We start from the raw sequence: 12,199 nt of genomic DNA on the forward strand, positions 1-12,199 counted from the left end.
AATAAGTTTCCTAAAAAATGTGGATTATGCAGGGGGAAAAAACGTCCCTTAGCTTTAAAGTTATTTTCTTTGTGGTCAAGTTTGGGGTCAGTAAGACATTTTAAAGGGGTCCAATTGTGCCCTTTTACAAAGTCTTGATTTTGTTTTTGGGGTGTACTAGAAATGTGCTTTCTTGCTTGATTGTTGAAAAAACATTATTTTTCACATATTTTACATTATTACAGCACCTCACTCCCCAGTCTGGCCTAAATGCTCTGTTTAGCCTCTCTTTCCGAAAAACAAAGTGTGCTGTGATTGGTTAGCTGGCCTAGTGTGTTGTGATTGGCACCAGTTAGCTCGTGTCCTGCAAATGTCATGTCCCTTGCCACAGGGAGCTACTCAGATGTAAATATTAAGGGTGGCATCAATTTCAAATCAATTCAAGCCCAATTCAGACTTAAGAATGTTAACAAACAAGGGAACCGACTGCGTGCACATAATTTGCCAGCACGAATATCACAGGACGTTTCAGGAGTAGGGTTGGGTATCGTTTGAGTTTGAACGATTCTGAATCCGATTCCGATTCCTTGTTTCGATTCCGGTTCCTAACGATTCTCGATTCCGATTCTTTTAAGAGGCAGGGTCAAAAAAGTTTAGCTAACCTTGCTAACCAACGGTCTTTCTGAAGGAAATACTCCTTCTGTCACAAATACTCCTTTTGTCACAAATTTTGCAGAGATTTCGTTATTTTTAGAAAAGTGAAGCCACACTTTGGACCGCCGACGTAAGCTACTCATGTTCGACTCGGGCGGTTATGCCAACACTTCCGGTAGACACTTCTGCGTTGGTGTTGTTCAGCGGTTTCTTCTTCCGCTCGACGGACTGTGAATATCGAAACTAGGAATCGACATTTTAACTTTTGAACGATTCCGGGAAAAACGAAAAGGTAGTCCCGGTTCCAATCGATACTCGATTCTCGATACCCAACCCTATTCAGGAGTGGTATGTTTGTTTGGTTTTTTTTTGTAATTTTCTTATAGGCTACATTTTAGATACAATGTTATACACATTTTAATCATGATATTCACCAGAAAACCATGGTAATTCAGTAATTGATCACAAAAACATTATTAATTTTCTTAAAGGGGCGGTTAACACCCTTACAAAAGTGAGAGCTTACAAAAGCTAAAGTAAACACTATCACACATTTGGCAAGCAGGTGAGAAGAGGCAAAGCTTTGCCCTTTGTTTACATCAGAGCAACAGAGGGCTCTAGACTGCGACCAAAATTTGAATTTTACATCCAGTCACACATGTGCGACCAGTAAATTTGCCACACGTTAAACACATGGTTAAGCGTGGAAGGGGCTCGTCAATGAATCCGGAATGAGTGAGTGTGACAAGAATAGGGAGCGCTTGTAAACATCTGTGGGAAGGAGACAGAGACAAATATCACAACCTGCTATGTGTCTGAGCAATGAGCGATCTATCGACTCGTTGCCGAGCAGCGAATGCAAACAAAATAAAGGTGGAACGAAAATACGCTATACTCATTTATGCTTCACGGACCGTTTATTAGTTCGGACCAATAATAGATGGAGCAGTGCATAGCCTTTCTTATGTAGATCTATTGAGCACCCCCGAACCTTTGACAGAAAAAATAAAGCCCCGAACTTGGCAGTCGCGGGCCAATCTCGATCACGCCACACTGTTACTACTAGGAGATCCAGTGAAGAAATCCATTGAATTCGCCTCAGAATTAATAACATCATCACTACGAGATCCAGTGAGAAACATTCTGATTCATGGCAGAGTTCCATTATAAACCATAGATATCAAACAGCGTGGACGTCGTAACCAGGAGAAAAACTTATAGAAGGCTTTCAGTCCACAAATCAGCAACATTCACCATGGATGTAGTGAGTTAATTCTAACCGTAAATATGAAAATGTGGCAGAAATAGTCTAACACTTACAAGTAAGTATACACATCTTTTTCTAGCACTTCAAAACTATAAAATCATATATAAATGTTTTTTTTTTTCAAGTGACAAACACATTTTTTGGTTATCCTTCAAAGATTGTCCTAAAACGAAACATTTTAAGATGCTGGCTAACTCTTATTTGAACACTTGTTTTAAAAAGAAATACCATTGTAAACAGTAGGATCTAGGATGTTTATTGGCTATACTTTTTTTTTTTTTTACTCATTTTGATAATAACAATTATTTTACATTATAACTAATTAACTAAAGTTAATTTCATCTACAGCCTTAGTGATTTATTGTTAGTCCCAGTGATAACTGGTAACATTTTTTTTTTTTTAGAACTCAGTGTGAGTTCTCATTTGAGGCGGTGCTGCCCTCAAATTTGAGTCTGGAGCCCTGTGAACTTAAAATAAAACTGCATATAATAATATCTGTACATTAAGTCTCTTTATTATTAAAGAATTTGTCAGTATTACAGTTATTTTGGGAAATTTTAATAATTGCATTGCCAGCTAATCTGCTTGTGCTCCTGGGGCAACAGCGCTCCTAGTAAAAAAAAGTTAGTCTGGAGCCCTGAAACAGCATAAAACTTATAATTGGAACTGTTAATAGAAAATGCAACTAAGACATACTAACAAGTTGTGATCCACAAACAACAGATTGTCTCGACAAAAGCGGGAATTGCTCCATTTCAGGAGAAGCTTTTGTGCGTAGCCTGCATTCAACTATCCTAGGTTCTGGAAGCTGGAAGCTGCAGCACACAGATGCATCTTGAGGTTACAATGTTAAGGCACAGTGTTTAAAATAAATTTAAACCACTCTCGTCAGTCTTAGGATGGTGCAACAAATGAGTTTTGGAAATAAGATGGAAAAAAATGTGTCTCTTTAACACAACAACAACACTGTCTTCTCCAATGCAGCTTAACCAGGACTCGTCCCTTTTTTTTTTTTTTTTTTTTTTTGCAGATTCCGTGGGCAGGGATTAAATGAGTAACATTATGACTTCACAAAGCAAGGAAAATGTGTTGTACCCCAAAGGTTTTAGTTTTGGAAAGTGAATTCTGTTAAATGAAATATCTCACTTTAGAATGAATATTGATCCTTATAACCTTGGAGATATTTCTTATGCTCAAAGAGCAACATTTTAATTTACCAACTAAATTTACAGTGAAAACATGATAGGACAGCATTAGTGCTTTTTTTTTTTTTTTTTTTTTTTTTGCAGCAATCGCATTTCAATTGACCAAAAAAGACCAGTAAAGACATGTTACAAAAGATCTGTATTTTAAATAAATGCTGTTCTTTCAAATTTTCTATTAAGCAGCACCATATTGATAATTTGATAATAATAAATACTTATTGAGCACCAATTCAGCCTATTAGTAAGAAATAGAAATAATAACTTAATGATAAGAGAAATCTGGGATATGCCACTAGAGAGAAGTATGTTGTTTTACTTAAAGATTGAGTTTATTAATATTTTAATGATGAAGTACAATACATGCAAAAAAAAATTAAATAAGCATATGCATGGATGAATCATTCACAATAAAAGATCAATAACATGCATGTAGAAGAGATTGTCATTTCATACTGACTTTAAAGTGTGATTTTACAACAAAACACACGCAAAGATCAGTCATCACCAGCAGCCGATTGTAATGCTGTAAAAAGGGCATGTTTTCAGCTAAAAGATTCTCCAAGGTTTGAAAAACAAGTCTTTATCAAGTGCACCATTATTATACAGCATGCTTTTCAAGTGCAAGCTGCAAAAATAAATATATAAAAGCTAGAAAAGTGATTTTTGCAAAGGCTGTCAGAGAGGAGGATGACAATTCTAGGCATTGTCACTTAATGAGCTGTAAATACAATAAGTCCACACATTCCTCTTTGGGGGAAAAAAAATAAAATAAAATCACTGTATTTAATTACTTTGCATCAATCAGCCACCACCCTCTCCAACCTCCTGCCATCAAATCTGAGCAACCAGCACTTGAAAACCAGCGAGTCGGAATCTGTCGAACATAAACAAAACACAAGTCGTAAAGCTGTGTTGTCATTCATTGCTCCATGAGAGGTGATTGACACTCTAAGTGTTGACTCCTTCTCCTCGAAAGCTAAAACGTACATTGTACGAGTAGATTTTCAAGGCCGGTCAGTTTATTGAACGCCCGGCCATGGAAAGGCAGACAAGATCTACTTATACAAGGGCTGTGTGTCACAACAATGGAGATAGAGGCAAGAAATGCACTCCGAAATAACAGGAAGGTCAGGCGGATCTGTCTCCATAACAGTGAGGAAAGCATTGACTAAATCTCTTTTATATGAGCACTATGCTGCAATACACATAAAATCACACTCAACCGCCCTCACTTACACACAAAGGAATAGAGGAACACTACACTGAAAAACCAAGCTATTGCTATACATTTTGGAATAATCCTGGATGTGGATGAGCTTGTATGTCTCATTATAATAGATTAGATATGAGGAAAATAAGCTGCAAGGTTAATCAAAATGATCACAATCACGATTAAACTGCAAAAGGCTGTGATCTAATTAAAAAGATATGTATCCTGCATGTGCCGCATACTTCAAAATGAAGCATTGGTAGTACCAAATGGTGGGACATATTGGGGGATTGATTTAAAAAAAAAAATGGCTATGAATAAAATATAGTTTAATCAGTATTACTACCATTATAATATTGCAAAGGACCATGTCCCAAATAATAATAATAATACAATTATATGATCCTTGATAATATGTCTAAACTAGATCTTGCCGGAAATTATTTTTTAAAAATATTCAGCGATAGAAAAAAAGCACTAATTAATTAGAAAGGGAAAAATATACAGTCGGAATGTCATTAATGGCTAAATAAATTCAAGGGTGTTTATTTTAATATAATGACCATCTGAATATATCATTTCACTTATTACAATGTAGCTTAACTAATACATAAAATATTGATCATAGTAAATTGATTAGATCATGACAAGAAAAAAGGAAATGAGAGACATGAAACATGTGAGGCATGCTTGGTGCAAGACATTGGTTGTCAGGGACAACGGCCACATTTGCCTTTATGCCTCGAATGACACAACTGACCAATCAGAATAGAGTATTCCAGAGTGCTGTAGTTAGATAAGTCATATACCTGCATAAGGGACAGGGGCATCTTTGTCCAATGCGACCAGGGGAGGGTCTAGCAGTACTGTGTCCATGTTCTCCGTGATGACACCATGGTAGGACGTCTCGATCCATGGTTTGTGCTTATTCACTGCAATGGAGAGAGAAAAGAAAAAAAAAAGAAAAGAGAATTTAAATTCTGAACTAGTCAGACTGTTCAAGATTTCAACAAACGTCTCCTAAATAAGTATAAAAAAAACACAACAAATTGTGTGTTCATGCAAAGAATGGCTAATAATGGCAATCGATAAAAGCCCAATTCCCCAAATGGCTGCATCCTTGTCTCCTACAGCACGTATCCAGGGAAACACCCTCATTTATCTGGTCCCAGCGTCCTCTGTTGTTCTCCCTTTTTTTCATGTGTTCATGGCTGCTGTATAACAAGTGATACCAAAACAAGATGCTAATCAATGGATGACAAAAATGCAATCTTCTAACCAGTGAAAGGAAAACATCCCTGCAAGAGTGTTTGTGCATTAAACAGCTTGTACCTAACCTAAGTGTTTACACTGCTTGGAAATTTCCATTAGCTCACCTGTACACATGGAATGCCATGTTCAGTAAGTAAAATACCAGGGTTTTTTTTTTTTTTTAAATGTAAATAAAAAAAGGCTCCCTTAAAAGAAAAACCACATGCACACCAGCTATTTAAAAAAAAATACAGTTGTCGAATATCAAACACTGACTGTATGAATGAGGGGCTTGGGGGTGGGTTCTTTTATATATGTCACACTTATATATATCTATATATATATATATATATATATATATATATAGTGTGTATAGTATGAGTGATGAAAAGCAATACATTAACAGAAAAAAAACCCAAAGTGTTTTATTTGATTTGCCCCTCGTGTAATCAGAAATCCTCCCCCGGCATGAGTTAATGGAGTTTTAGATTAGTACTGGCTATTCAGTAACCCCTCGTGTGTCTCAGTTCGAGATCCATCAAAGCAATTAATGAAACAGTAAATTAAACCATTTCACACTTGTGTAGGGCATTCTACACAAGTCTCAGCGAAAAGAAAGAATAAGCAACGCATTCTCACCCCAAGGCGTCACCTTTGACCATGCTTCAATATTTGACGTTTTAGGCGCCCTTTAGCGTCACTTACATGACGCGATCCTACGGCGTCATCTAACTGACGCTAAAGGAAAGCGTCAGTTAGAGGACGCGGTTAGGTTTAGGTGTGGGGTGGGGGTAGGGTACACGCGATCCTAGGGCGTCATCTAACTGACGCTAAAGGGCGCCTAAAGCGTCAGATATTGAAGCATGTCCAAATTCTTCCCAAGGCGTCAGTTAGGTGACGCCTTGGGAGTGAGAATGGGCTGGAATAAGAGAATGTACTCATAATAACCCATAAGCAATCTCAGTCAGGAAACAAATCATCCAATTCAGATGACCAGACGATTAAACCAGCTGGCAATGCAATTTTCAGAAACTACAATCTTGCTTTCAATGAGTTTTTTTTTTTTTTTTTGCCATTTATATCCCTTTCTCTCACTCAGGCACACATTTACACCAACACTTTTCAAAAGAAACCCACTTTTTAAAATTTCAGAGAATTTTTCCTCACTTAAAAGTGGCTAACAGACACAAATAAATATCCAGAGTTGTATCTACATCCAACTGTGATATACATAACAACGACATGTACTACAAGCTCTATAGGCAAACGATGTGTGTTCTGCAGATGCATGAACTCCCAATATTCCCATTGTGAAGTAATCTATTTTTTTTCCCCAAGGAAGAAAATGTGTATGTTTATGGTCATTCCACTTTTGGTTTTGCTGCTCCAAATGATTGGAATGTGCTACAAAAGTTATTGAAATTAGAGACTAATAGAGAGATTAAAAAATCCACAAGGGTGTTTTTATTACAGCCTGTAAATGTTTTAAATGAATGTGTATGTGTACGACTTTCAGGAGATTTTAACTCTCCTGCCAGGCTGTTGTTGAATATAAGAGCTTGTTCTTAAGTGACTTGCCTGGTTAAATAAATGTTAGTAAAGGAAATGAATAACAACGCATGCAAAAAGGCTTTCGTTTAGGTTACGCAACACCACTATACACTATTAAAATCCAAATTCATAAGGTACATATTTAGTTGAACATTTCATGTGTGAAATGCCACAGACTGGGAACAAAACGTGGTTGTCATCATGTACACAAGATACAGTAAATAACTGTAATTTGGATCAGGTACTTTCTATAATAATAATACATCTCTTCAGGCAAATTCACATCGAACTCTCTCGTTCTCGCTTCTCTCTCTCTCTCTAATAAGGTTAGTGGTGTCACTAAGAGCAATATGCCTTCTCTGTAATCCCTGAGCTATTACCCATGAGATGTCTGCAGCCATTATACAGCATTAGAGCACAGTGATGGAAGCTAATTCAATGTGGACTTTTCTTTTCCATCCGCTCCCCTGCACTAGAAATGATCTGCCGCACACACAGCCAGCCACACACAAGACATAATGGCAGAAAGTGCACACACAAACAAATTTACCTCGCATCACCATTAAGGAATACAACCCCTGACAATCATGTTAAAAAACAACAAGAGACACACTCTTATAGGGATAGTGAAGCAACTTGTTGCAACCAGCAAATGTGAACAGCTATTAAAGTTTGATGAACTTTCAGAGTTTATAAGAAATCTTCTATAGGTTACTTCTGCATAGATCCCTCAATCCTTAAACACAGCCCATTCTCACCCCCAAGGCGTCACTTAACTGACGCCTTGGGAAGCATTTGGACATGCTTCAATATCTGACGCTTTAGGCACCCTTTAGCGTCAGTTAGATGACGCCCTAGGATCGCGTGTACCCTACTCCCACCCCACACCTAAACCTAACCGCGTCCTCTAACTGACGCTTTCCTTTAGCGTCAGTTAGATGACGCCGTAGGATCGCGTCATGTAAGTGACGCTAAAGGGTGCCTAAAACGTCAAATATTGAAGCATGGTCAAAGGTGACGCCTTGGGGTGAGAATGCGTTGTTAAACAATAATAAAGATCAGCTAAAAACCCTGAATAAGCTTATCTGATTCCAACACTTTTACAGCATTTTTTGTTTTGTTTTTTAAACGTGAAAATTCTGTTCTCATACTTAATTTTAATGCAGTATTTGGTCTGACAGATGGAGAGACAGACAGAAAGCGCCATCCAAATGAACTGAATTAAAATAAACCAGAGTGAGGGAGGTAGAAAATTCAGGTCGGGTCTCACAAGAGGACAAGGAAGGGGCTATTATAGAATCAATTATTTATTCAGCTTGATATATAATTATTCCACCATTTCAAGCACCTGATAAAATGTTGCCGGGGGAGAAAGTGAACGTTTGCAAATCTACTTTGACCCTTCTTCAACCTGCTATAATGAAAATACCAGTCAGCATTCCAACGGTAATTAAACTTGGGGACAGCATGGGAAATTGATGGTGAATTTTACCGCTCTCCCGGTGTCATGCAACAAGCTATTAATTTCTGACCGGTCAACACCGGAACATCACATTCGGCTCATAACATTGGAATTAAACAATAATCGAAACAAGCATGAAAAAAAGTGCTATAGAGTCAGAGAGGGAGAGAGGAGACCAACGTCAGGAATATGTAATGCAGGTTGCGCTACGATTACGGTGACTATTTAGCATGTAGTGTTTTTGTATGCATGGTGTAAACAACAAGCTAATGGACCTTAGTGGAAAAAATAAGGCTTCTTAAGATTTATTCACCTTCCTCAATAAAAGCATCCTGTTCATAACAAGCATCCGCTATGCTAGGGGTTAAAGAAGCCATTATCCAAATGGCTGGAAAACACTGTCCTTGATGACCTGGTGTCTGGAGATAAAGTTCTAAGACTAAAACTCAAAGTCAAAGATCAACCCCAGTCTGGCTAGCATCATGTGTTTTAGCTTAATGAAGGTACTAGTAGAAAATTGTTAATTAACGTCCCTTGCACTGTGCAAATGACAAGAACATAGCCTTCTGTTTTGAAAAAAAAAAAAATACAGAAATGACCATCAGGAAGAGAGTAATTAGCCACAATGACTTAGCATAATTCAATACTAGCAGAAAGGAGTTTGCTGGTAGGGGCCGAAGGGTAATTTTCAGAAACATTGAGCTCAACGCAGCCGCATCCCACACGTCCACAGAGACTCACTTCTTAAGCTTGCATTGCTCGCCTTTAACGCTTATTAATGAGGTCATAATCTCTGCTTTTTCTATGCCGATCTTTCAAGATTTGTTGGTCTTTAGAGATTTCTCATACAGGGCCCCCAGTTGACAAAATTACAGTTTTATTTTATAGCACAGCCGTTAAAAAAGGAGAAATGTTTGCATATTGGGGGCTGCTTGAGTTAATTAATGAATGAACAGATCGTTAGGACTGTATGGCGTAATTCTTAGACATCTGGAAAGCATCGTAAAAGGGTGTATGGTATTGAATGGGTGCGGTGGGAGCAGAACGGACGATTTTACGGTGACCTCTATAAAGAGGGTGAAAGAGTCTAACGGGATTTAAGGCCTCAAACATTTCAGTTGCTTTGGATAACCTGCATGGTCTCCATTAAAGGTGAAATTTTGTAGAAATGGCAGTGGCAGCAAGTCCTTCTGGAATTATCTGTGGCTAAAATGTCATCTGTGGCCTATGATGTGTAGCACATTCTTCGAGATGCTTGAGTTTGAAACCATCTTGTGTCATTTGCCAAGTTCCCTGTCAATAATAGTGATGAACAAGGACAAAAATAGATGATTTCTGCTAGTTGCAGTCATTAGTCCTTGACAGTTGGGATGCTAGTAGGTATTCTCACTATTGGTTGTCAAGTAACATTTATGAACGACATCAGAAGGATGATGTCGCAGGGATGCATAGTAAAGAAAAAAATATTGTGGTTTTCACACACAAAAATGGGTCCCACTTTATATTAAGTGGCTTTAGCACTATGTACTTACATTGAAATGAATAATTTGATACAATGGACTTATTGTGTACTTACATGTTTTTTACATTGTACTTACATTTTAAAAATGCCTGCATGTAATTACAGCTGTAATTAATTTATGTAATTACATTTGTAATTACACTGTTGACCCTACCCTTGCACCTTAACCTACCCTTAAACCTACCCATTCCACCACACCTGTCCCAAACCTTACCCGTATCACACCTCAATGTAGCAAAAGTGTTTTACAATACAACAGGAACACAATAACATGTTGTACGTATTTTTTAATGTAAGCACATAGTACTTAAAGCCACTTAATATAAAGTGGGACCAAAATAAGCAGCACAAATGTTTTTTAACATTGATAATAATATAAAATGTTTCTTGAGCAGAAAATTAGCATATTAGATTGATTAGTGTGAAGACTGGAGTGAGGATGCTGAAAATTCAGCTTTGCCGTCACCGGAATAAATTGCGGTTAAAAATATAATAAAAAATTGTTACATTAAATTGTGATCATAGTTCATTGTACTACTGTTTTTAATGTTTTGTTTTGTTTTTATCAAATTAAGGCAGCCTTGGTGAGCATAAAAGAGAAAGAGACAACTCATTGGACACAGTCGGGTAAAATAAGTACTTCACTAAAATAGCTGAGGAACTCCTGATCCTTCAATCCAAATCTGTAAACAGGGTCTTGTTCTCACATTTTTTTCACATTGCAAATCCTCCATCTTTTCTCTCCTCTACTGCATCACTTAACATATTTTAAAAACCTCATAGGCCTTCATGGACAACTTGATAAACCAAACTGGCAAAAACAAATGTTCATGATGAAGACAATCCACGCAGGTGACGTGTCTTGAATCCGCCATCACTGTGGGAGGCATTTGGGCTAATTTACTGTTAAATTCATCTATAATAAGCATTAATAATCCCTGACACAAATGGCTGAGAGACAACAGAGGTTTATAAATGTCCTTGATACTACAAGCGCGGCGATATAAACGACTCGTTCCCTTACATAAATTCTGTGAATCAACTTAGGTCACCAGCCATGAATATAAATCTGTTTGATTAGACTCTCAACAAACACAGAAGCGACTATCTTTTGTAATGGAGAAGTTCTCTGCACTGGCTTTTGCTACTGTCAGCCCGGCATCGATACCCCAGAGGACTCGGAAATGTCAATTGTCTGTAATTAGAAAGCTGGCATATTCATTCGCGAGGCTTTGTTTCCTTGTCACGGAATCCGGGTCCTTATGGTCTTTTCATTAGCCATATTGTTTATCAGCCATATGTGTGTCTATACCTCCTGAGACACAATCAAACCTTTACGAAAAGAGGCCGCTTGATTACACACGTGTGAAGTCGCTTAAATTACGAGTCATTGTTAGAAATTCAGAGAACTGATTGAGGTGGAGGGATGAAGGGTTTTAGGGGAACTTGAGAGGGAGTCGAATGAAAGCAAGGAGCGAAAAGAACAATGATCTCCTCACTGACATGAGTGCCAGAGGCTGAGAAAGAGAGAGGGCAGGGCTCAACTCTCCATCTTCTCCGGATTAAAATTAAAAGATCCCGCTAGTTCATCTTCTGTCTGTGGGAGATCTTAACGCCTGAGTGGCTCACAGCATCTTTGGGCCTTTTGTGGAGAAGAAAATGAACAGCTCATGCCTCCATCCACTTAACAGGAGTTCAGCTGTGCCCACTGCCTTACCATTAAAAACTACATAACTTTAATGACTAATCAATGAGTTGTCTTAACAACAAGTCTTTCAGCCAAAAAAATACTTTAAAAAAGTATTTCAGCCAAAAAGTCTTTCCTGACCCTCATGTCATTCCACACCTGTATGTCCTTCTTTCTGCTGAACACAAAAGAAGATTTTTTTTGTTTTTTTGTAGAAAATTGTTTTTGTCTATTTAAATGTTGTTTTAGACTGCACTGACTTTCGTTATAGACACCCCCCGCGGGTAGCATTTTTGCGTTTTGCAAAAATGTTACCACAGGAACGGTTTTCCAATAAGCCTGTGTTTGTATATTTGTATAAATTATTTTTCGATGATAAAATCATCACAATCAAACATGCAGTAGCTACA

The 12,199-nt window shown here is 37.7% G+C and overlaps 1 protein-coding gene across 1 annotated transcript in view; it reads right to left on the minus strand.

Annotated features, from left to right (window-relative positions):
- The window catches only part of clstn2a (calsyntenin 2a), a 232,097-nt gene that overhangs the window by 122,408 nt on the left and 97,490 nt on the right, over positions 1-12,199 (minus strand). Inside the window, exon 2 of the mRNA XM_039654681.2 lies at positions 5,126-5,248. Coding sequence (XP_039510615.2) covers positions 5,126-5,248 — 123 coding nt within the window. The remainder of the gene's footprint in view (positions 1-5,125; positions 5,249-12,199) is intronic.

This window comes from Pimephales promelas, chromosome 5 (genome assembly GCF_988280905.1).
Source record: "Pimephales promelas chromosome 5, fPimPro1.hap1.1, whole genome shotgun sequence".
NCBI classification, from domain to species: domain Eukaryota; kingdom Metazoa; phylum Chordata; class Actinopteri; order Cypriniformes; family Leuciscidae; genus Pimephales; species Pimephales promelas.